Raw genomic sequence first — 23,308 nt, 5'->3', positions numbered from 1 at the left:
ACTGGAGCCCCTCCCCAGTACCCTGTAGTGGGGAACCCCAAATTGTCCCCCCCAACCCCAAATCCCCCCCAGACACCCCGAGGGGGGGCAGTACAAAAAGTTTTATTCTATAAAAATCCATTGCAAAGGGGCGGGGCTAACTCGAGGGAGGCGGGGCCAAGGCGGGACGGGGGCGTGGCTTAGCGCGGGGGCGTGGCGGGTGGGTGGGGGGTGGAGCAGAGCAGGGGCGGGGCTTGGGGCGGCAGGGGGCGGGGCTAGGCGGGGGCGGGGGCGTGGCCAGCACGGGGGGCGTGGTCAGTCGGAGTCCTGCGGCTCCCCCTTGAGCAGCAGCTTCTTCCCGGAGCGCGGCAGCGGCCCCTCCCCCCGCGGGCGGTGCCCCTTCGACCTGGGGGGGGGGAGCGGGGGGGGGGGGGGGGGGGTCAGGGACCCCAACCCAAATTCCTACCCCCTCCCTGGTCCCCCAAAAGTGACGCCGATGTCCCCAAAATGAGCCACAGGGCCAGGACCCTCCCCAAGCAGGGAACCCCAGGACCCCCCCCAAAAGGACACCCCCCCCCCCCGGGGACCCCTGCACCCCCTCCCAAGGGTGTTGCTGACCCCCCCCCCCCGGTAACTCCTGTTACTCCTCTCCCAAAAGACCCCCTCCACCCCCCCAGGGGACCTCAGCTCCCCCCCAGCGTGTTGGTGACCCCACCCCCGGGAACCTCCCCTCCCAAGGGTGTCTGCCCCCCTCCCCCACAGACCCAGGTATCTGGGACCCCCCCCCCCCCAAAAATGGATTTCCCCCAAGGACCACAGCTCCCCTGCCCCAGGTGCCCATGCCCCCCCCCCCCCCCAAGTTTGTGCCCCCCACCAGGTGCCCAGGCCCCCCTCCCCAAGTGTGTGTGCCCCCCCCCGTGACCCAGCCACCCCCCCCCAGCCCACTCACGGCCGTGGCGCCGCCCCCCCCTCGGCCATCTGCAGCGCGTCGTTGATCTCCTTCAGCATCTCGTAGCGGCGGCGCCCGTGCACCTGGGGGGGGGGGGGGGGACGACGACACATACACGGGGTCCGGGCTGGGGGTGAGCCCTGCCCCCAGCGACCCCCCCCCCAGCCTTTAACCCCCCCCCCCAACCACCCCACAGGACCCCCCCATGCCCTATCTATCCCCCCCCCAGCCCTCTCCTCCCTATCCCCCCCCCCCCCCCCCCAGGAGCCTCAGTTGCCCCATGGGGCCCTTGGGCTGCCCCCCCCCCCAACCCATACCTGCCCCCCCCCCAGCCCCCCCTGCCCCCCCCCAGCCCCCACCTGCAGGCAGAAGATCTCGTTGTCGGGGTTCAGCACCCGCTTCTTGGGGGTCTCGGGGGCCTTGGCCGGGGGGGACAGTGCTGGGGGGGGGGGGGCAGGCAGGGCTGGGACCAGCGCCCGGGGGGGACCCCAGAAGCTGGGGGGGGGGGGGTCCCCATTACCCGGGGGGGGTCCCCTGAGGCCTGGGGGGTCCCCAGAGGCCGGGGGGGCCCCCATTGCCCAGGGCAGGTCCCCCACCGCCCCCCTCCCTGCAAGGACAGCCTGAGCCCCCCCCTCAAAGCCCCACCCCCACTGACCCCGCCCTTAGCTACCGGGCCACGCCCCCCTCCCGTGGCCACGCCCCCCGAATCATCCGACCCCCCCCCCAAACCATCCAACCTTGCCCCCATCTGCCCCCACTCCATCCACGTGGCCCCACCCCCATCGCTTGGCCCCGCCCACCCAATGCCTGACCCCACCCCCAGCCCCACCCCTCCCATCGCTTGGCCCCGCCCCCAGCCGCCAGGCCCCGCCCCTCACCTCGCTTGGCCCCGCCCCCGGCCCCGCCCCTCTTGCGGAAGTTCTCCTCCTCGATCTTGCGGTCCCGGCCGGGGCAGGCGCACACCCGCACCTCGAAGCAGCGGCGCCCCAGCAGCTGCCCCCTGCGCCCCCCCCCCAAACAGTGGCTGGGGGGGGGGCTCCGAGCACAGGGACCCCCCCCGGGACCCCCCCGGCCCCGAAACCCCCCAGGGACCCAGCCACGGATCCCCCCTCCCCCCAGGACCCAAGCGTTTGGGGACCACCCTCCAAATTCCCACCCTCCCCCCAAGGACCAAGGTTTTGGGGACCCCCCCTCCAGACCCCCCCCCAGCCCCGGAACCCCCCCAGGGACCCAGCCACGGATCCCCCCTCCCCCCAGGACCCAAGCATTTGGGGACCACCCCCCAAAATCCCCCCCCCCAAATCCCCCCCCAACATGGACCAAGGTTTTGGGGACCCCCCCCCCCAGAGCCCCCCCCCTCAATTAACCTCCCCCCCCCCCCCAACCCCCAGATCCCCCCAGCTGGGCTCATGCAAGGACACCCACTCCCCAAAGACCCCCCCCATTTCCCCCCCCACCATCTGTGGGACCGCCCAGCCCCCCCAAACCCAGGCATTTTGAGGCTGCCCCACCCCCAAACCCCGTATGTTTTGGGGTGACCCCTCCCAAACCCCATATGTTTTGGGGTGACCCCCTCCCAAACCCCAGATATTTTGGGGATGACCCCCCCAAACCCCAGATATTTTGGGGTGCCCCCCCACCCCCAAAACTCACCCCGGCCCCTCCAGCGTGAGGATGGCCAGGATGGGGCGCCGGTTCATGCCCCCCATGCAGGAGCTGTTGCACATGAAGCTGTACAGCACCGTGGTGCAGTCCGAGCCCACCTGGGGGGGGGACACACAACGGCACCGGGGGGGGGTGAGGTCACCCCAACCCCCCCCCCTCGAGCACCCCCCCCACCGCCCCGAGCACCCCAACCCTGCCCTGAGCATCCCGAGCCCACCCCGAAAACCCCCACCCCCAAAAAAAAAACAAAACAGGAGCATCCCCCAAACAGCCCCCCCCCAAAACCCCCAAGCGCCCCCAAATCCTGACCCCCCTCCCCGAACCCCCCCCCCAGCACCCCCCAAAAAAACCCCCCAAGAGCCTCCAGATGTCCCCGGGGGTGGCAAAGGGGAGGCCCAGGGAGGGGATGGGGGGTGGGTATTTGGGATGGGGGGGGTGTTTGGGAGCTGGGGGGGGGTTGGGGGTGCCTCGGGGTTTTTTTTTTTTTGGGGGGGGGGGGGGGGGTTGGGGGTACCTCGGGGGGCTCGTAGGGCACGGTGACGCTGTGGCGCTTGGTGGTCTCGTCGTCGTGGTACCGCGCCTGGGGGTTCCCCTCCACCCGGATCAGGTGCTGGGCGGGGGCCAGGCCTGGGGGGGGGCAGGGGGGGGGCACATCATCCCACAGCCCCCCCCCCCAAATCCGCAATTACCCCAACTTCTCCCCATAAAGCCCCCCCCGCCCCAATTCCCCCAGTGTCCCGCCCCCATGACCCCCCCCCCAGTGACCCCGCGGGACCCCATCACCCCCGACCCCCCCCTAGGCCCCCCCCGGGCCCCCCAATTCCTTCAATGTCCCCCCCCAGCCCCCTGATGCCCCCCCCACCTCCTTCATCCCCACCCCCATTCCCCCAAGGACCCCCCCCCAATCACCCCCAAACTTAATTCCCCCATGCCCCCCCCGTTCCCCCAAGCCCCCCCCAAATTCCCCATGCCCCCAAGCCCCCCCCCAATCACCCCCAAACCCATTTCCTCTATGCCCCCCATTCCCCCATGCCCCCCCGCAAGGCCCCCCCCAATCACCCTCAAGCCCAACTCCCCCCATGCCCCCAGCCCCCCGTTTCCCCAAGGCCCCCCCCCCAATCCCACCCAAACTCAATTCCCCCATGCCCCCCCCCACCAAGGACCCCCCCCAAACCCAACTCCCCCCATACCCCCGACCCCCCCAAAGCCCCCCCAACCCGCCCAATACCCCCCCCCACCGTCAGTGCCCTCCCCATTGCGCTCATGGTGGGGGCAGCGCCACCCCAAACCCAACTCCCCCCACACCCCTGACCCCCCCCAAACCCCAAAGCCCCCCATACCCCTGGCCCCCCCCAAAACCCCAAAGCCCCCCCAACCCCCCCGTGCCCCCCCCTCTCACCGTCGGCGCCCTCCCCGTTGCGCTCGTGGTGGGGGCAGCGCCGCACCACCTCGGCCACGTGCTCCGACTTCTTGTAGACGGCCACGGCGCGCAGCACGGCCCCGGGGGGGGGCGCGGCCCCCACCCGCACCTGCACCGGGCAGGGCTTGGCCAGCCGGCAGTACAGCTTGTTCAGCACCGGCGAGTACTGGGGGGGGGCACGGGGTCACCCCCAGGGAGCCCTCCGAGGCGTGCCCCCCCCCCCCCGAGAACCTGTTAGGACCCCCCGCTTAAGTAACTGAGACCCCCCCCCAGCGTATAAGAGCCCCCGACATATAGGGACTCTGCCAATTAATGAGCCCCCCCCCCCCAAAATAATGAAGACACCCCCCCCCCGAGGTGTATAAGAACCCCCTGACACATAGGGACCCTGCCAATTAATGACCCCCCCCCCCCAAATAATGGAGAACCCCCCCCAAAGTGTATAAGAACCCCCTGACACATAGGGACCCTGCCAATTAATGACCCCCCCCCAAAAAAATATGGGAACCCAGAGCTAGGACCCCCCCCCCCCAAATAATGGAGACCCCCCCCAAATAATGGAGACCCCCCCCCCCCAGGGGTATAAGAACCCCCTGGCATACAGGGACCCTGCCAATTAATGACCCCCCCCCCCCAAATAATGGAGACCCCCCCCCAAATAACCAAACTCTCCCCCCCCCCCCCCCAAGGTGTATAAGAACCCCCTGGCATATAGGGACCCCACCAATTAATGACCCCCCCCCCCAAAAAAATATGGGAACCCAGAGCTAGGACCCCCCCCAAATAATGGAGACCCCCCCCCCAGGTGTATAAGAGCCCCCTGCCATATAGGGACCCTGCCAATTAATGACCCCTCCCCCCCAAAAAAATATGGGAACCCAGAGCTAGGCCCCCCCCCCCCAAATAATGGAGACCCCCCCCCAAATAACGGAGACCCCTCCCCAAATAACCAAACTCCCCCCCCCCCAGGTGTATAAGAGCCCCCTGACATACAGGGACCCCGCCAATTAATGACACCCCCCCCCCCCCCCCCAAAAAAATATGGGAACCCAGAGCTAGGACCCCCCCCAAAATAATGGAGACCCCCCCCAGCTGTATAAGAACCCCCTGGCATACAGGAACCTTCCAATTAATGAGCCCCCCCCAAAAATATGGGAACCCAGCTGGGACCCCTCCCCTATTAATGGGGACCCCCCCCAGGTGCATGAGGACCTCAAAAATATAGGGACCCAACTAGGACCCCCCCCCAAATAATGGAGACCCCCCCCCCCAAATAACTGAGACCCCCCCCCCCCAGGTGCATAAGAACCCCCTGGCATACAGGGACCCTGCCAATTAATGACCCCCCTGCTGATTGGGACCCCTTTTTGGGGTCTCCTGGGTGACCCCACAACCCCGTAACCCCCCCATAAATATTGTGTCCCCCCCCGTGCCCCCCCCCAAACAACTCCAGCTCCCCCCCCAGCCCCCCCCACCCCCCAATCCCATACCCCTCCCTCCCCATTTCACCCCTCCCGCTGACTGGGACCCCCCTTTATGGGGTCTCCTGGGTGACCCCACAACCCCGTAACCCCCCCAAAAATATTGTGTCCCCCCCCGTGCCCCCCCCAAACAACTCAAGCCCCCCCCCCCCCAGCCCCCCCCCCCAATCCCATACCCCTCCCTCCCCATTTCACCCCTCCCGCTGACCAGGACGCCCTTTATGGGGTCTCCTGGGTGACCCCCCAACCCCGTATAACCCCCCCGGCACCCCCCCCCCAAATATTGTCCCCCCCCCGCGCCCCCCCCGGCCCACGTACGGTGCAGGTGACGGACTTGGCGGTGCCGGCCTCCAGGAAGCCCAGCTGGAAGTCGTAGTGGCCCCCGTAGTCCTCGGTGGACGGCACCATGGGGGACGGGGACGCCCGGGGGGGCTCGGGGGGAGCCGCCGGGGGGGGCTCGGCGCCGGGGGGGGCCCCGGGGGGGGGCTCGCTCGGCTCCAGGGGGCACAGGTCCTGCTGGGGGGGGGGGGGGGGCCTTGGGGGCAGCCGAATGGCAGGGGCCCTTGTGGACCCTTTTTGGGGTCGTTCGGGTCCCTTTTGGGGTCGTTCAGGACCCTTCTGGGTGCCAGGGTCCCTTTTTGGGGACACCGAAACCCCTTTTTGGGGTCATCCAGGACCCTTTTGGGGACACCCAGGTCCCTTTTTGGGACAGCTGGGTGCCAGTGTCCCTTTATGGGGACACTGAAACCCCTTTTTGGGGTCATTCACGACCTTTTGGGTGCCAGGGTCCCTTTTTGGGGACATCCAGGTCCCTTCTGGGGACGCTCAGGTCCCTTTTGGGGTCAACCAGGTCCCTTTTGGAGACACCCAGGACCCTTTTCGGTACAGCTGGGTGTCAGGGTCCCTTTTTGGGGACACCCAGGTCCCTTTTGGGGTTATCCAAGTCCCTTTTGGGGACATCCAGGTCCCTTTTTGGGGTCATTCAGGACCCTTTTGTGTGCCAGGGTCCCTTTTTGGGGACACCCAAGCCCCTTTTGGGGTCATCCAGGTCCCTTTTGGGGACAGCTGGGTGCCAGGGTCCCTTTTTGGGGACAGCCAAGCCCCTTTTGGGGTCATCCAGGTCCCTTTTGGAGACAGCTGGGTGCCAGGGTCCCTTTTTGGGGACACCCAAGCTCCTTTTTGGGGTCATCCAGGTCCCTTTTGGGGTCATCCAGGTTCCTTTTGGGGTCATCCAGGTCCCTTTTGGGGACAGCTGGCTACCAGGGTCCCCTCTGGGGACACCGAGGTCCCTTTTGGGGACACCGAGGTCCCCTGTGGGGGTCATCCAGGTCCCTTTTGGGGACAGCTGGGGGCCAGGATCCCATTTTGGGGACACCCACGTCCCTTTTGGGGTCATCCAGGACCCTTTTGGGTGCCAGGGTCCCTTTCTGGGGACACCCAGGTCCCTTTTGGGGACACCCAGGTCCCTTTTGGGGACAGCTGGGGGCCACGGCCCCTTTTGGGAAGCACCCACAGACCCGGCTGCTTTTTGGGGATCCCTCGAAATCCAGGACCCTGTTGGGGTCACCCAGGTGCTGGGGTCCTCTGGGGACCCACGGGGTCCTTTGGGGACACCAGGACCCCCCCCTTGGGGACACCGGAACCTCCCCCCCCCCCCCCCCCCCCCCACTTACCACAGCCAGCGGATCGTCGGGGGGGGACAGCGAGTGCATGTTATCGGGGAGCCTGGAAGGGGGGGCAATAAGGTCATGGGGTGGCGCCCCCCCGTGTCCCTGTCCCCCCCCCATGTCCCTGTCCCCCCCCCCGTGTCCCTGTCCCCCCCCCGTGTCCCTGTCCCCACTCACATGTTCCAGAGGTCGAGGAAGACTTCGGTCAGGGGGGGCTCCAGCAGCGGCTCCAGCTCCTCCGCCATGGGGCCGGTCCCCGGGGGGGGCACCCAGGCTCTGGGGTCCCCTAAGGGGGGGGGGGGGGGGGACGGGGACACAGGGGAGACAGTGCTGTCACGGGGGGGGGACAGCCGGGGGTCCCCTGTAATGGGGGGGGGGCACCCAGATCGCCTTGGGGGGGGCCGCCTGGGTCTTTGGGGGGAAATGGGGGCGGGGGGGGGGGGGAGGAGCCTCAAGCCCCCCCCTTCCCAGTTATGGCTGCACAAATGGGGGGGGGGCCGGCCAGTATGGGGCCCCCCCAACCCTGCAGGGATGGGAGCAGCTGGACAGGGACCTCCCCCAAACAGGGACCCCAAAAGGACCCCCCCATAAAGGGACCCCATGGGGACCCCTCTCCTTATGGGGACCCCAAAGAGACTCCCCCCATACAGGGACCCTAAAGAGATGCCCCCCCAAAACGGGACCCCAAAGAGATGCCCCCATACAGGGGCCCCAAAAGGTCCCCTCCCCATACAGGGACCCCAAAGAGACCGCCCCCAATAGAGGGACCCCAAAGAGACCCCCCCCTTACAGGGACCCCAAAGAAACTCCCCCCCAAGCCGGGACCCCAAAAGGACCCCCCCCAATACAGGGACCCCAAAGAGACCCCCCCATACAAGGACCCCAAAGTGACTCCCCTTACAGGGACCACAAAGTGACCCCCCCACATGGTGACCCCAAAGACACCCCCCCATACAGACCCCCCCACCTGTGAGGACCCCAAAGGGTCCCTGCTGCCCCCCCCAAAACACCCCCCCATGCCCCCCCCACCACCACAGGGACCCCTGCACCCCCCCGCCCAAGCCCAGGGACCCCCAAAGAACTTTCAGGGGGGGCTGTGGGGGGGTCCCCCCAACCCCCCAGCCCCTCAGAGCCCCCCCCGCCCCCCCCTCCCCAAAGACCCCCTCCCACTCCCGCCCCCCCCCCCCCCCAAAACACAGGCCGGGGGGGGGGGGGCTCAGTACCGGGCCCCTGCAGCGCCCCCCGCGCCCGGGACCCCCCCAGCGGGGGTGCCCCGAGGTTCCCCGAGCCCCCCCCGTGCCCACACCCCCCCGTGACCCCCCCCAGGCCCCCCCCGGGGCCCCCCCGGCCCCCGCCACCTCCGCTCGCGGCGCCGCCGCCTCCGCTGCACGCGCTGGGGAATCCCCCGGCCCAGCAGGCACCGCGCGCTGAAGCCGCGCCGCCATCTTGGGTGAGGGCAAAGGGCCGGGCAGGGCTGGGAGATACCAAGTGGGTTTGGGGGGGGGGGTGTCCCTTGTTAATTAATAGTCGTTAATAACGGCTCAGAAAGAACACACCCGCCCCCCCCCCTCCCGTGGCCGGATTTGCCTCGTCGGCCCTACCCCTGTTGGGGGATACTGGGAGCACTGGGGGGTACTGGGCGCGCTGCGGGGACAAGGAGTACTGGGGGGACTGGCGGGTACTGGGAGTGCTGGGGGCGCTGGGGTCCCCCTCACCCGGCCGTGCAGTGTCCCAGTGCCACCAGTAAGGGGGTTCAGGGACTGCTGGAGGGAACTGGGAGTCCCCCACATGCATCTGTCTGGGATCCCAGCTACACCAGTACAGAGGGTTGGGGGTACTGGGAGCACTGGGGTCCCCCTCACTCAGCTTTTTCCTGTACCAGTCACACCAGTAGGTGGGTCTGGGGGCTTCTGGGGGGCACAGGGGGCACCCTTATCCTTCAATTTGGGGGTGCCCCCCGCTGCCACCCCCTTGCCACGTCACCCCAATGCAAACCCCCAAACTTTGGATGCTCAAACCGGGAGCCTTGGACCCTTAAGATGGGGCCTGGACCCTAAAAGGAGGCTTTGGGTCCTAAAAATGAGGGTTGGGGCCCTTAAAATGCAGCTGTGGGTGTGCAACGAGAAGCCTTGAAATCCCAAACCAAAGCTCTGATCCCCAAAAAATGGGGGTGTGGACCCCACCGTGATGCTTTGGGGCCCTGAAATGAGGATTAGGGTCTGACAACGAGCCCTTCGTCCCTCAGAGGTCTCATTGTACCCTACAAATAAGGCCGTCTCTGCTTGAAGGAGGGCTTGGGGCTTCCTGTGGAGATTCAGCACCAAAAAATGAGGCTCTGGGACCTAAAGAGAAGGGTTTGGGCCTAAAGAAAAGGGTTTGGGCCCTAAAGAGAGGGTTTGGGGCCCTAACGCGAAGGGTTTGGGCCCCAAAGAGATTGGTTTGCAGCCTTAAGAGAGGGCCTAGCCCCTACAGAGAAGGGTTTGGGCCCTAAAGAAAGAGGTGTGGGCCCTAAAGAGAGCAGTTTGGGGCCTAAAGAGAGGGGTTTGCGCCCTAGAGAGAAGTCTTTGGGCCCTAAAGAGAAGGGTTTGGTCCGTAAAGAAAGGGGTCTGGGCCCTAAAGAGCAGGGTTTGGGCCCTAAAGAGAGGGGTTTGGGCCCTAAAGAGAAGGGTTTGGTCCATAAAGAAACGGGTCTGGGCCCTAAAGAGAGGGGTTTGGGCCCCAAAGAGAAGTGTTTGGACCCTGAAGAGAAGGGTTTGGGCCCTAAAGTGAGGGGTTTGGGCCCTGAAGAGAGGGGTTTGTGGCCTAGAGAGAAGGGTTTGGACCTAAAGAAAAGGGTTTGGCCTGAAAGAGAAGGGTTTCAGGCCCAAAAGAGAAGGGTTTGGACCTAACGAAAAGGGTTTGGGTCCTAAAGAGAAGGGTTTGGGCCCTAAAGAGAAGGGTTTGGACCTAAAGAAAAGGGTTTGGGCCCTAAAGAGAGCGGTTTGGGCCCTAAAAAGAGGGGTTTGGGCCTAAAGAGAAGGGTTTGTGCCCTAAAGAGAAGGGTTTCGGCCCTGAAGGGTTTGGGCCCTAAAGAGAGGGATTTGGTCCCTAAAGAGAAGGGTTTGGGCCCTAAAAAAGAGGTGTGGGCCCTGAAGAGAGCAGTTTGGGCCCTAAAGAGAAGGGTTTGCGCCCTAGAGAGAAGTGTTTGGGCCCTAAAGAGAAGGGTTTGGTCCATAAAGAAAGGGGTCAGGGCCCTAAAGAGAGGGGTCAGGGCCCCAAAGAGAAGTGTTTGGGCCCTAAAGAGAAGGGTTTGGGCCCTAAAGTGAGGGGTTTGGGCCCTAACGAGAAGGGTTTCGGCCCTGAAGGGTTTGGGCCCTAATGAAAGGGGTTTGGGCCCTAAATAGAGCAGTTTGTGGCCTAAAGAGAGCATTTTGGGGCCTAAAGAGAATGCTTTGGTCCCTAAAGAGTAGGGTTTGGTTCCTAAAGAGAGGGGTTTGGGGCCTAAAGACAAGGGTTTGGACCTAACGAAAAGTGTTTGGGCCCTAAAGAGAAGGGTTTGGGCCTAAAGAAATGGGTTTGGGCCCTAAAGAGAGCGGTTTGGGCCCTAAAGAGAGAACGGTTTCGGTCCAAAAGAGAGGGGTTTGGGCCCTAAAGAGAAGGGTTTCGGTCCTAAAGAGAGGGGTTTGGGCCCTAAAGAGAAGGGTTTGGGCCCTAAAGTGAGGGGTTTGGGCCCTAAAGTGAGGGCTTTGGGCCCTAAAGAGAGCAGTTTGGGTCTTAAAGAGAGCGGTTTGGGCCCTAAAGAGAGGGGTTTGGGCCCTAAAGAGATGGGTTTGGACCTAAAGAGAAGGGTTTGGACCTAAAGAAAAGGGTTTGGGACCTAAAGAAAAGGGTTTGGGCCCTAAAGAGAGCGGTTTGCTCCCTAAAGAGAGTGGTTTGGGCCCTAAAAAGAGGGATTTGGGCCCTGAAGGGTTTGGGCCCTAAAGAGAGAGTTTGGGGCCCAAAAGCGAAGGGTTTGGGCCCCAAAGAGATTGGTTTGCAGCCTTAAGAGAGGGCCTAGCCCCTACAGAGAAGGGTTTGGGCCCTAAAGAAGGGGATCTGGGTCCTAAAGAGTGGGGTTTGGTCCCTAAAGAGAAGGGTTTGGGCCCTAAAGAAGGGGGTTTGGGCCCTAAAAAAAGAGGTGCGGGCCCTAAAAAAAGAGGTGCGGGCCCTAAAGAAAGAGGTGTGGGCCCTGAAGAGAGCAGTTTGTGACCTAAAGAGAGAGTTTTGGTTCCTAAAGAGTGGGGTTTGGGCCCTAAAGAGTGGGGTTTGGGCCCTAAAGAGTGGGGTTTGGGCCCTAAAGAGAGTGGTTTGCAGCCTTAAGAGAGGGGCTAGCCCCTAAAGAGAAGGGTTTGGGCCCTAAAGACAGGGGTCTGGGCCCTAAAGAAAGAGGTGTGGGCCCTAAAGATAGCAGTTTGGGTCCTAAAGAGAGGGGTTTGGGCCCTAATGGGTTTGGGCCCTAAAGAGAAGGGTTTGGGTCCTCAAGGGAGGAGTTTGGGCCCTAAAGAGAGCGGTTTGGGCCCTAAAGAGAGCATTTTGGGCCCTGAAGAGAGCGGTCTGGGCCCTAAAGAGAACGGTTTGGACCTAAAGAAAAGGGTTTGGGCCCTAAACAGAGCGGTTTGGGCCTAAAGACAGGGGTTTGTGCCCTAAAGAGAAGGGTTTCAGCCCTAAAGAGAATGGTTTTGGCCTTGAAGGGTTTGGGCCCTAAAGAAAGGGGTTTGGGCCCTAAAGAGAGCAGTTTGTGGCCTAAAGATAGCGTTTTGGGGCCTAAAGAGTGGGGTTTGGGCCGTAAAGAAAGGGGTCTGAGCCCTAAAGTGTGGGGTTTGGTCCCTAAAGAGTGGGGTTTGGGCCCTAAAGAGAGCAGATTGCGCCCTAAAGTGAGGGGTTTGGGCCCTAAAGAGAGGGGTTTGGGCCATAGAGGGTTTGGGGCCCTAACGCGAAGGGTTTGGGCCCTAAAGACAGGGGTCTGGGCCCTAAAGAGAGGGGTTTGTGCCCCAAAGAGGAGTGTTTGGGCCCTAAAGAGAAGGGTTTGGGCCCTAATGGGTTTGGGCCCTAAAGAGAAGGGTTTGGGTCCTAAAGAGAGGAGTTTGGGCCCTAAAGAGAGCGGTTTGGGCCTTAAAGAGAGCGGTTTGGGGCCTGAAGAGAGCGGTTTGGGCCCTAAAGAGAAGGGTTTGTAGCTAAAGAAAAGGGTTTGGACCCTAAAGAGAGCGGTTTGGGCCTTAAAGAGAGCGGTTTGGGCCCTGAAGAGAGTGGTTTGGGCCCTGAAGAGAAGGGTTTGTAGCTAAAGAAAAGGGTTTGGGCCCTAAAGAGAGCGGTTTGGGCCTAAAGAGAGGGGTTTGGGCCCTGAAGAGAAGGGTTTCGGCCATAAAGAGAATGGTTTCGGCCCTGAAGGTTTTGGGCCCTAAAGAAAGGGGTTTGGGCCCTAAAGAGAGCAGTTTGTGGCCTAAAGAGAGCCTTTTGGGGCCTAAAGAGTGGGGTTTGGTCCCTAAAGAGTGGGGTTTGGGCCCTAAAGAGAGCAGATTGCGCCCTAAAGTGAGGGGTTTGGGCCCTAAAGAGAGGGGTTTGGGCCATAGAGGGTTTGGGGCCCTAACGCGAAGGGTTTGGGCCCTAAAGACAGGGGTCTGGGCCCTAAAGAGAGGGGTTTGTGCCCCAAAGAGGAGTGTTTGGGCCCTAAAGAGAAGGGTTTGGGCCCTAATGGGTTTGGGCCCTAAAGAGAAGGGTTTGGGTCCTAAAGAGAGGAGTTTGGGCCCTAAAGAGAGCGGTTTGGGCCTTAAAGAGAGCGGTTTGGGGCCTGAAGAGAGCGGTTTGGGCCCTAAAGAGAAGGGTTTGTAGCTAAAGAAAAGGGTTTGGACCCTAAAGAGAGCGGTTTGGGCCTTAAAGAGAGCGGTTTGGGCCCTGAAGAGAGTGGTTTGGGCCCTGAAGAGAAGGGTTTGTAGCTAAAGAAAAGGGTTTGGGCCCTAAAGAGAGCGGTTTGGGCCTAAAGAGAGGGGTTTGGGCCCTGAAGAGAAGGGTTTCGGCCATAAAGAGAATGGTTTCGGCCCTGAAGGTTTTGGGCCCTAAAGAAAGGGGTTTGGGCCCTAAAGAGAGCAGTTTGTGGCCTAAAGAGAGCCTTTTGGGGCCTAAAGAGTGGGGTTTGGTCCCTAAAGAGTGGGGTTTGGGCCCTAAAGAGAGCAGTTTGCGCCCTAAAGTGAGGGGTTTGGGCCCTAAAGAGAGGGGTTTGGGCCCTAAAGGGTTTGGGGCCCTAACGCGAAGGGTTTGGGCCCCAAAGAGAGTGGTTTGCAGCCTTAAGGGAGGGGCTAGCCCCTAAAGAGAAGGGTTTGGGCCCTAAAGAAGGGGATCTGGGTCCTAAAGAGTGGGGTTTGGAACTTAAAGAAAAGGGTTTGGGTCCTAAAGAAAGGGGTCTGGGTCCTAAAGAAAGAGGTGTGGGCCCTAAGGAGAGCAGTTTGGGGCCTAAAGAGAAGTGTTTGGGCCCTAAAGGGAAGGGTTTGGGCCCTAAAGAAAGGGGTCTGGGCCGTAAAGAGAGGGGTTTGGGCCCCAAAGAGAAGTGTTTGGGCCCTGAAGTGAGGGGTTTGGGTCCTTAAGTGGGGGGGTTGGGCTCTAAAGAGAGGGGTTTGGGCCCTAAAGAGGGGGTTTGGGGCCCTAAAGAGAGGGATTTGGGCCCTAAAGTGAAGGGTTTGGGTCCTAAAGAAAGGGGTTTGGGGCCTGAAGAAATGGGTTTGGGCCCTACAGAAAGGGGTTTGGGCCCTAAAGAGAGCGGTTTCGGGCCTAAAGAGGGGGTTTTGGTGCCTGAAGATAGTGGTTTGGGGCCTTAAGAGAGGGCCTAGCCCCTAAAGAGAAGGGTTTGGGCCCTATAGAGAGGGGTTTGGGACCTAAAGAGAGGGGTTTGGTTACTAAAGTGAGGGGTTTGGGCCCTCAAGAGAGGGGTTTGGACCCTAAAGAGAGGAGTTTGGGCCCTCAAGAGAGGAGTTTGGGCCCTCAAGAGAGGGGTTTGGACCCTAAAGAGAGGGGTTTGGTCCCTAAAGAGAGAGTTTTGGTCCCTAAAGAGAAGGGTTTTGGTCCCTAAAGAAAGGGGTTTGGGCCCTGAAAAGAAGGGTTTGGGCCCTCAAAAGAAGGGTTTGGGCCCTAAAGAAAAGGGTTTGGGCCCTCAAAAGAAGGGTTTGGACCCTAAAGAGAAGGGTTTAGGCCCTGAAGAGACGGGTTCGTGCCCTCAAGAGAAGGGTTTGGGCCCTCAAGAGAGGGTTTGGGGCCCTGAATATAGGGTTTTGTGACCTAAAGAGAATGGTTTGGGCCCTGACCAGTGATTTCTGCTGAAAGCTGCCCCTGTGTTCAGAGCGTCTGGACATGACGTCCTCCATAAGAGGAAGAGCGTGCGTGGAGGTGCACATCCCTTCGTTTAACCTCCACCAGTAACTCTGCCTGCCTACAAGGAGACAGCACCCGACAAGGACACACACACCAATCGTTTTCGCTTTTACTTTTTGAGGTGACGCTTCCAAAGCTCCGGGATCTCAGACTGTGCATGGGGCCTCTGCGGCCCCAGGCGCCTTGCTCTGGATGGTTCGGGTACCATTGTCCTGGATGTACTGTCCAGGGTGGGCATCAGCAGGGAGGTGTTATAGTGGGGCCTCAGGGGCAGGCTCTCCTCGGAGCTCGATGGTGATGATATGATGATTTGGGGGACTTTCTTCACAGTCAGGGGTCTCAAAGGGTGAGACAGCTTCCTGTAGCTTGTCTTTGTTGGAATTGTTGGCAGTCCACCACCACGGAGGACTTGCTCCACTCCTCGCTCCTCTCCTGTGACCCCCTGAGGTGTCGCTGCCTGCGCTTGGCTCGTCCCTGGTGTTTCGCTTCTGGTTGTGAGTTTGCGCTTGCCTTGGCTGGCCAAAGGCTGGTTTTTGGCAGGAGGCAGCCCCGGGATCACTGGCAGCTGGCTGAAAACACATCAAAAAAATCTGCCTGAGCACACGATGGCGTTGGGGCCGCATCCTGCACCCACAAGACGTGCGCCTGCTTGCACGGCACTGGCCCCATCCCACCCCTCCGGGTGCTGCCTTCAGCACTGCGGGGCAGCCCCAGCCCGGAGTGTTTGGGGCTGGGCGAGGGGCTCCCCGCTGGGAAGAAAACAACCGCGTAGAGCTCCGGCTGTGAGCCTCCGGCCTCACCTGATCCCAGACTTCTTCCCGTTCTCCGCTGCTTTTGTTTCCTTCAGCCGTGGGATCTCGTATTTGGGGATACTCGAGCGCACAGTGAAAGGCAGGTCGAGCAATCCCGCTGAGGCTGGAAAGGACGGATGTGGTCAGAAGTGGGGTGCTGCTGCTGCTGACATCGTTCCCAGGGGGGTGCACGGGGTCTCGGATCCCCATCCTCCTGCCCTACCCACGCACAGGCACCTTGGCCACTTCCCATCCCAGGGCTCGGTTTTGGGGAAGCCACCAAGATATCAGGACAAAAGGCTGTGCCCAGCTGGCGGGCAGAAGCTTTGGGTCAAGCTGGGGCATTGGAGCACCCTCACCAGGACATGAGCCCACTGGGTCGCAGAATTTGGCTGCCCGTGCCACGGGAAGGAGCCGGCCGCGGCTTTACCTTTCTTGCCTTGGCTGAGAGGTGGCAAGACCCCGTCTTTCTTTTTCTTCTCCTCCCCGGGGAGTTTTCCTGAGGCCTTGGTGGGTTTCCTGGATGATGATTTGGGCAGCAACTCCACGTCGAACCTGCACGCAAGGAGAAGACCCTGGTGTGCCCTTCAGCACCAGCAGCCCTTTCTGCTCTCCATCATCGCCTACTCATGGGCACGTTTTCACATTCCATGGAGGCCGTTTTTGGCCAAACAGCACCGAACTGGAGCTGAGCAGCTGCATCGAGCAGCCAAGTCGGCAAACATACTCACTCGGGAAAGATGACGACGCGGCCAGAGGACGTCAGGGAGGCCACGACTGCCAGCCGGGACACCACGGTGTCCATCAGCTGCGGGACCTGCAGGGGGGAGCACGGAGGTGTGAGGACATCCCTGGTGGTGGGGATCCCAAGACCCCAGAGCGGGCAGGACTGTCACTTTGGCCTGGCCCGAGCCATTCAGACACCACCTTTGGATTGCCCGGACCAAAAGAAAGCCCTCACCTTCAAAACAGCGTTCTGAAGGTCCTCCTTCCCACACAGCATCTCGAGGAAGTCATAGTAGAACTTCATCTCCACCCCGGTGCCTTCGATGAGGAGCACCCCCACGTCCCTCAGGACGAGGGCGATGTTCTCCCCCTCCCGCAGGCACTGGGAGATGAGGGACATGGTGCCTCGGATGCAGCTCTCGGCCTTCTGCCAGGACACGCAGGCGTCCGCCGCCACCTTGGCACGTCTCAGGGGCTCCAGCTTCTTATGAGCTGGAAAATCACACGGAGGGGATGGTGTCGGTCACCCAGCGGCCCTTCACGCATCTTCCCCACGCGCTGCTCATTGCAGCCATCACCCAGATTGCCCCAGCTTTGGGCTGGCTCCATGGACCCGGCTTTTGAGTACGGAGGCGATGCCCCGTGTGCCCCGGCCGTGCAGCCAGCAAGGTTTCATCCACCGCCTTACCTGGCAGGCTGCCCTTGCTATCCACGAGGTGGTGCGTGTTTATCAGGTTGGTGGCCAGGTGAAACACCGGCCACTGCAAAATCACAGCCGTGTCCCCAGCTTGGATCCGTTTCTGGATTATGTCGAAGGAGCCGAGAGTGGGAATTCGGACGCCCTGCGCGTGGAAGAGAAGGGCCGAAGGGTGAGGACCGGCTGGAGGAAGAGCTGGAGGTGGCCCCATCCCAGTCCTCTCCCTCCCCTTGCCCTTCTGAAAATGCTCTGCTGGAGCCAAGGCATAAGCAGCTTGAGGGGACCCAGGGGCTTCCAATGGCTGGGATCAGCCCTGAGAAATGACAGCACCTACCACAAGTGATACCGCGCTTGTGTGGTGCCTGTCAGTCCCTCGGTGGGGACTTTTGGGGTGAGTTTCCAACTTTCCGGGGAGGGGAAGAGTCGCTGCAGTCTGCGGCCCCGGGCTGTGGGGACTCCACACTTCTCCAAGCAGAGAAGTTGGACGCGGCGCCGACCCACCTTGCATTGCAGGAGCTGCTGCAGCACGTAGCCGGCCACCGTATTCCAGACGTCTGTTTGCTCTGGAAGGCAAAGGAAAACCTGGTCACAGGGTGTCTGGTGGCCCCACACCTCCAGCAGCACCCCCAGACCCGGGGTTTGGTGCCTGGTCATGCTGGGTCTGGTGGTCCCACAGCTCCAGCACCCCCAGACCCGGGGTTCGGTGGCAGATGAAAAGCCCCAACGGAGACACCCCGGGATGGCTCCAGCACTGGGTCTCGCCCAAGGAAAGCCCCAGATGTGGTTCACGACGACACTCCCGCGGTGCTGGGGGTGCCTGTACCTTTGGCGGTGACGTTGGGCATCAGGCACCTGCGCTGCATGCTGTCCCAGAGTGCTATCCGGGTCGACTTCATGCAGGAGGATTTCCTCGCCTTGGCAGAGGTCGCGTTCATGCTCATCTCTGCACTCGTCCTCTGAACAATCCAGAGTGCAGGACAGGCGCCCACGTCCCCTTTTATACCCCAGCCAGCCAGGCCGTGTCACAGAGCCACTGTGACACGGCCACCGCTCTGCTGTGACACGGCCACCAGCGGCCGGCTGACCAGGGAGACTTGGGTCGTAAGGCACCGGCACACCCCAGTCCATACCAGGTGTTTTGTGATTGTGGTTCAAGATGTTTCAAGGCCCCTGGATCTTTCTCAGATAAACTCTGACGACTTAAAGACGCGTCCTGTTAATACAAAAGGGTGCGATGGTGGGTGGAGAAGTGCGCTTTGGGTGGCTTTGTCCTTCTGTGGATCTCCACGTGCATTGTTTAAGCTGGTCAAGGAGTAATTATCATAGCTACGGGCACAATAACACTGCCATACCTCTCTGTTTTGGGCCACCTCACTTGACGTGGGGTTGCTGTGTGATGGGTAGGACTGGTTTTGGGATGAGCACGAATACCGCAGCCAGCTCAGTGGTCTGGTGCCGTGCATACGGAGCTACTTCTATCACAGTGAAACCGCTGAGGTCTGGGGGGCTTGAACTCACCAGATGTCTGCTAGGAAATACCTAGCCTTCAGTAGGGCTTTTGACCCCATTTCCCACAGCATTCTCCTGGAGAAAATGGCTGCTCGAGGCCTGGACGGGTGTACGCTTCGTTGGGTTAAAAACTGGGCCCAAAGAGTCGCGGTGAATGGGGTTAAATCCAGCTGGAGGCCGGTCACTGGAGCCAAAAGGCTCCCCTGTTTCTGCAGGCCCCCCGCATGGCGGCTGGGCGGCGCCCTCAGCACCAGTGCCCCTGCTCACGGCCCTGCGGCTCGCTGGGAGATGGAGTCCCCCGGCATGGCCGCCGGGACACGGCCTGAGGAGGGGAAATGGAGGAAGAACCAGCACCTGGAACTCCTCCAGGCTGGAGGGGAAACCCTGGCCCAGCTCAGCTCGGCTCTGCCTTGCTCGCCTGCCTTCCCTTCTCCCTTAGGGTGGAAGCTCAGGCGGTCTCTGCTCCCCGTCTGCCGCTGCCAACAAGGGGGGTTCCTTCCCGGAGAGGCCATGAAAAAGATCCCGCAGAGCAAAAATGTCCCAGGGGAATGTCCCTGACATGGCCCCGCTTCCAGCACGGCTTGGGCCGATTGCAGAGCCACAGCCCAGATGGAAAGCTTCATGCTGATACCGGTGAGACCGCATTGTGAACAAATGAGAACTCAGCCATCTTTCACAAAACATTCCTCATGTTTTCCTCCATCTCGCTCCTTGTGGTCCAAAGACTGATGGATCTCTGGAAAACAAGAGAAACGCCTCTGAGTCAGCACTGCCACTTTTTGGAGCTCTTTGCCCCCACGCAGACCCCGGGCATGGCTTCAGGCCACAACAGCGAGGGCAGGGCCGCCATTTCCCTCCCTCTCTTTACCCCTTCACCAGACCCCGGCCAGCAGCAGGGTTTTGCTCCTAAGCTCTGCCAGGCCCACCCAAAAAGCCCTTCTCTTCCCAACACGCCTCCAAAGCAGCACCCAGCTGCAGACAAACCCTCTCCCCTCTGGCCGCGAGCAGCCTCCTGCTTTGTTAGGCCTTCCCCGCGCTGACAGGAGACGTGGCCTGGTGTGTCTGCGTGTCAGCAGAAGGGAGGACAGCACTGCAAAAGGAGGGACTTGTGTCTAACGGCTGCAGGGAACGCAGCCATTCCATCGACCAGCACCGAGGGGGCTCCCAACAGCCCCCACTGCCCACAAAACTCTGCCTTCCTACAAGGAGACAGCACCCAGCAGTGACTCAAATGTGAACCTACAGCTTCTCCCTGCCACCGCCTCAAAGGAGGTTGGAGCAGGGTAGGGATCGGTCTCTTCTCCCACACAACAAGCAACAGGCCAAGGAAATGGCCTCAAGTTGCACCAGGGGAGGTTAAGGTTGGATATTAGGAAACATTTCTTCACTGAAAGCCTTGTAGGGCATTGGAACAGGGGCCCGGGGATGTTGCTGAGTCGCCATCACTGGAGGTATTCAAAAGATGTGGGGATCTGCTGCTTACAGACATCGTTTAGTGGCAGACTTGGCAGTGCTAGGTTCACGGTTGGACTTGATCAACTCCGATCAACACTTGATCAACAGTCAGAGGTCTTTTCCAACCTAAATGCTCCTATGGTTCTTCGAATCCCATACCTGTCCGGCCACCTCCAGAGGAACGATCTCTCCTCAGGGCACTGCAAGCCCTGATCAGTGTGGCCAGGGCCTCTCCGTCCTGGTGATCCCTGGTCTGCCCTTTGGTGGATGGGGCTGCAGTGACACGGGCGCTTCGCACAGCGGTGGCAGCGGCTGGGGGCTCTTTGTGCTGTGTGCTGACAGCACCTTCTTCTGAGGTTCTTTCATCAGCGACCAGAAAGACTCGGGCCTCGATTTTAGCAGCTGCGCTGCCTCGCCTCTCGGTGGCTGTAGTTTAAAGACGTTGTAGGTGGGTGCCTCGGGGAGGCTGGCCTCCGAGCTCGCTGGCGATAGTACGGTTATGACAGGGACTGTCAGCGTGGTGGCCTCTCGTGGGTGGGAACGCCTTCCTGCAGCTGTCTTCAGCATTTTGGCTTCACAGAGAAATTTCTCTGGGAAGCAGACGTTGCCTGAGCTCCTTCGTCTGTCCCACCAGATCTGCCTCACAGCAATGACCGCAGCACGGGCACACCAACAGCAGTTGCTGCCCTGTGTCCCCATGGCTGGGCACCCATGGGTGCAAGGAGCAAAGGCTACCGAACCGGAGCAGCGGCCACAGCTGCAAACATACTTACTCAGGAAAGATGATGACACGGCCAGAGAAGGTCAGGGAGGCCACGGGTTCCAGCCGGGACACCACCATGTCCATCAGCTGGGGGACCTGCAGTGGAAGGAGCATGCAGATGGCAAATGTCCCCTGCCTGGCCTCCACTCGGTCCTGGAGGAGCCCAGGGCAGCGGGAGCCGGCAGGACCGCAGCTCTTGGCCACCCCAAGAGGCTGGCCAAGAGCTCCAACCCAAGAGGTCTTGTTGGGCCAAGGGCAAACGTTGCTGCTGCCACCTTGTGAGGCTGCCCAGGCCGTGGGGAAAACAAAACCCTCACCTTTTTGAGGTTCTCCTTCCCAGACAACATCTCCAAGAATTCATAATAGAATTTCATTTGCACCTTTGTGCCTTTGATGAGGAGCACCCCCAGGTCCCTCAGGACGAGGGCAATGTTCTCCCCCTTCCCCAGGCAGTGAGAGATGAGGGACGTGGTGCCTCGGATGCAGCCCTCCACCTTCTTCCAGGACACGGAGGTAGCTGCAGCCACCTCAGCAAATTTGAGGGGTTCCAGCTCCTTATGGCCTGGAAAACCAAACAAGAGGGATGGAGTCGGTCACCCGCAGCCCTTCCTCGCGTGTTCCCCAGGTGCTGCTCATTGCAGTGATCACCCAGAAAGGTTTCGGTTTGGGACCTGCTCCGTGCAGGGGACGCTTTGCTTTTTTTTTGGGAAGCATCTGAGATCCAGGGAGGGGATCATCCATGCAGCAAGGGATTCATGCACCCTCTTACCTGGCAGGTACTCCTTGTTGTCCATGAGGTTGTGAGAAACTCTAAGGTTCCTGGCCAGGTAGAACACAGGCTTCAGGAAAGTTATTGTCTCATTCCTGAGCTTGACCCATCTGGGGACAACATCAAAGGAGCCAAGGGCAGGAATACGGACACCCTGCAAGTGGAAGAGAACAGAAGGGCCGAAGGTTAAAGATCAGCTGGAGGTGGCCTCATCCAGAGACGGTGCTTCAGGTCCTGCTGTGCCCTTCCCGCTGTTGGGAGCCAGGCTGAGGGGATCCAGGGGCTTCCAGCGACTGGGATCAGCCCTGAGATACCACACTACCTACCACAAGCAACACCGCACTTGTGCGATACCTCTTGGTCTCTTGGTGGGGACTTTTGGGGTGGGTTTCCTGCTTTTGAGGAGGGGAACAAGGGGGACGTGGGTGCCAACCCACCTGGTGAAGCAAGAGGTGCTCCTGGATGTAGACAGACACTGCATCCCAGACAGCTTTTCGATCTGGAAGGCAAAGAAAACCAGGTCACGCTTGCGTCTGGTGGCTGCCACCCTCCCAGCACCCCCAGCCCCGCGTTTTGGTGGCAGATGAAAAAAGCCATCACATCTCCGGCCCCAAACAGAGACCCCCCGGTGGTGACCGCAGAGCCGGGTCCTCCCCACGGAAAGCCCCAAATGTGGGTCAGCCACACTCCTGCGGTGCCGGGTTTGCCCGTACCTTTGGCAGTGGTTTTGGGCATCAAGCGTCCGTGCTTCATCCCATCCCAGAAATCTATCTGGGTCCGCCTCACGCAGGCGGGTTTCACGTTGTCAGCGAAGGTCACTCGCGGGCTCATCCCTGCGCTCGTCCTCTGGACAATCCAGACAGGAGGCTGGCAAGAGCTCCAACCCAAGAGGTCTTGGTGGGCGAAGGGCAGGCATTGCTGCTGCCCCCTTGTGAGGCTGCCCAGGCCGTGGGAGAGACTCGGGCCTCGATTTTAGCAGCTGCGCTGCCTCGCCTCTCGGTGGCTGTAGTTTAAAGACGTTGTAGGTGGGTGCCTCGGGGAGGCTGGCCTCCGAGCTCGCTGGCGATAGTACGGTTATGACAGGGACTGTCAGCGTGGTGGCCTCTCGTGGGTGGGAACGCCTTCCTGCAGCTGTCTTCAGCATTTTGGCTTCACAGAGAAATTTCTCTGGGAAGCAGACGTTGCCTGAGCTCCTTCGTCTGTCCCACCAGATCTGCCTCACAGCAATGACCGCAGCACGGGCACACCAACAGCAGTTGCTGCCCTGTGTCCCCATGGCTGGGCACCCATGGGTGCAAGGAGCAAAGGCTACCGAACCGGAGCAGCGGCCACAGCTGCAAACATACTTACTCAGGAAAGATGATGACACGGCCAGAGAAGGTCAGGGAGGCCACGGGTTCCAGCCGGGACACCACCATGTCCATCAGCTGGGGGACCTGCAGTGGAAGGAGCATGCAGATGGCAAATGTCCCCTGCCTGGCCTCCACTCGGTCCTGGAGGAGCCCAGGGCAGCGGGAGCCGGCAGGACCGCAGCTCTTGGCCACCCCAAGAGGCTGGCCAAGAGCTCCAACCCAAGAGGTCTTGTTGGGCCAAGGGCAAACGTTGCTGCTGCCACCTTGTGAGGCTGCCCAGGCCGTGGGGAAAACAAAACCCTCACCTTTTTGAGGTTCTCCTTCCCAGACAACATCTCCAAGAATTCATAATAGAATTTCATTTGCACCTTTGTGCCTTTGATGAGGAGCACCCCCAGGTCCCTCAGGACGAGGGCAATGTTCTCCCCCTTCCCCAGGCAGTGAGAGATGAGGGACGTGGTGCCTCGGATGCAGCCCTCCACCTTCTTCCAGGACACGGAGGCAGCAGCAGCCACCTCAGCAAATTTGAGGGGTTCCAGCTCCTTATGGCCTGGAAAACCAAACAAGAGGGATGGAGTCGGTCACCCGCAGCCCTTCCTCGCGTGTTCCCCAGGTGCTGCTCATTGCAGTGATCACCCAGAAAGGTTTCGGTTTGGGACCTGCTCCGTGCAGGGGACGCTTTGCTTTTTTTTTGGGAAGCATCTGAGA

General features: G+C 61.2%; 2 protein-coding genes across 4 annotated transcripts; both read right to left on the bottom strand.

The window, feature by feature from the left end:
* Nucleotides 1–86: 86 nt before the first annotated feature.
* TP53 (tumor protein p53) lies at nt 87–8,662 on the bottom strand. Of its 2 annotated transcripts, none has more exons than XM_066985174.1 (11): nt 8,520–8,662; nt 7,339–7,447; nt 7,168–7,219; nt 5,813–6,010; nt 3,993–4,179; nt 3,108–3,220; nt 2,582–2,691; nt 1,807–1,928; nt 1,288–1,367; nt 929–1,011; nt 87–385 (listed from the first exon to the last, which is right to left on the bottom strand). In XM_066985174.1, the coding sequence occupies exons 2-11, from the start codon at nt 7,404–7,406 to the stop codon at nt 295–297; spliced, it is 1,104 nt and encodes a 367-aa protein (XP_066841275.1). In that variant the 5' UTR covers nt 7,407–7,447; nt 8,520–8,662; the 3' UTR covers nt 87–294. The 2 variants fall into 2 exon arrangements, with proteins under 2 accessions (XP_066841275.1, XP_066841276.1); XM_066985175.1 differs by having other exon boundaries at nt 5,813–6,007.
* A 5,969-nt stretch (nt 8,663–14,631) lies between these two features.
* On the bottom strand, nt 14,632–23,090 carry LOC136787835 (coiled-coil domain-containing protein 81-like). 2 transcript variants are annotated; one of them, XM_066985181.1, is made up of 8 exons: nt 19,876–20,312; nt 17,576–18,997; nt 17,254–17,315; nt 16,744–16,897; nt 16,291–16,547; nt 16,061–16,146; nt 15,339–15,884; nt 14,632–15,107 (listed from the first exon to the last, which is right to left on the bottom strand). In XM_066985181.1, exons 2-7 carry the CDS (start codon nt 17,691–17,693, stop codon nt 15,617–15,619), a joined length of 945 nt encoding a protein of 314 aa, XP_066841282.1. In that variant the 5' UTR covers nt 17,694–18,997; nt 19,876–20,312; the 3' UTR covers nt 14,632–15,107; nt 15,339–15,616. The 2 variants fall into 2 exon arrangements, with proteins under 2 accessions (XP_066841282.1, XP_066841283.1); XM_066985182.1 differs by lacking the exons at nt 14,632–15,107; nt 15,339–15,884; nt 16,061–16,146; ... (1 more) ...; nt 16,744–16,897; nt 17,254–17,315 and adding exons at nt 21,249–21,402; nt 21,686–21,747; nt 21,962–22,684; nt 22,906–23,090 and having other exon boundaries at nt 18,933–18,997; nt 19,876–21,041.
* Between the last annotated feature and the right edge of the window lie 218 nt (nt 23,091–23,308).

The sequence above is a fragment of the Anser cygnoides genome, chromosome 31, assembly GCF_040182565.1.
Source record: "Anser cygnoides isolate HZ-2024a breed goose chromosome 31, Taihu_goose_T2T_genome, whole genome shotgun sequence".
Taxonomy (NCBI): Eukaryota; Metazoa; Chordata; class Aves; order Anseriformes; family Anatidae; genus Anser; species Anser cygnoides.
The sequence above is the reverse complement of the archived record's forward strand: the minus strand, read 5'-3'. Positions and strand labels throughout refer to the sequence as shown.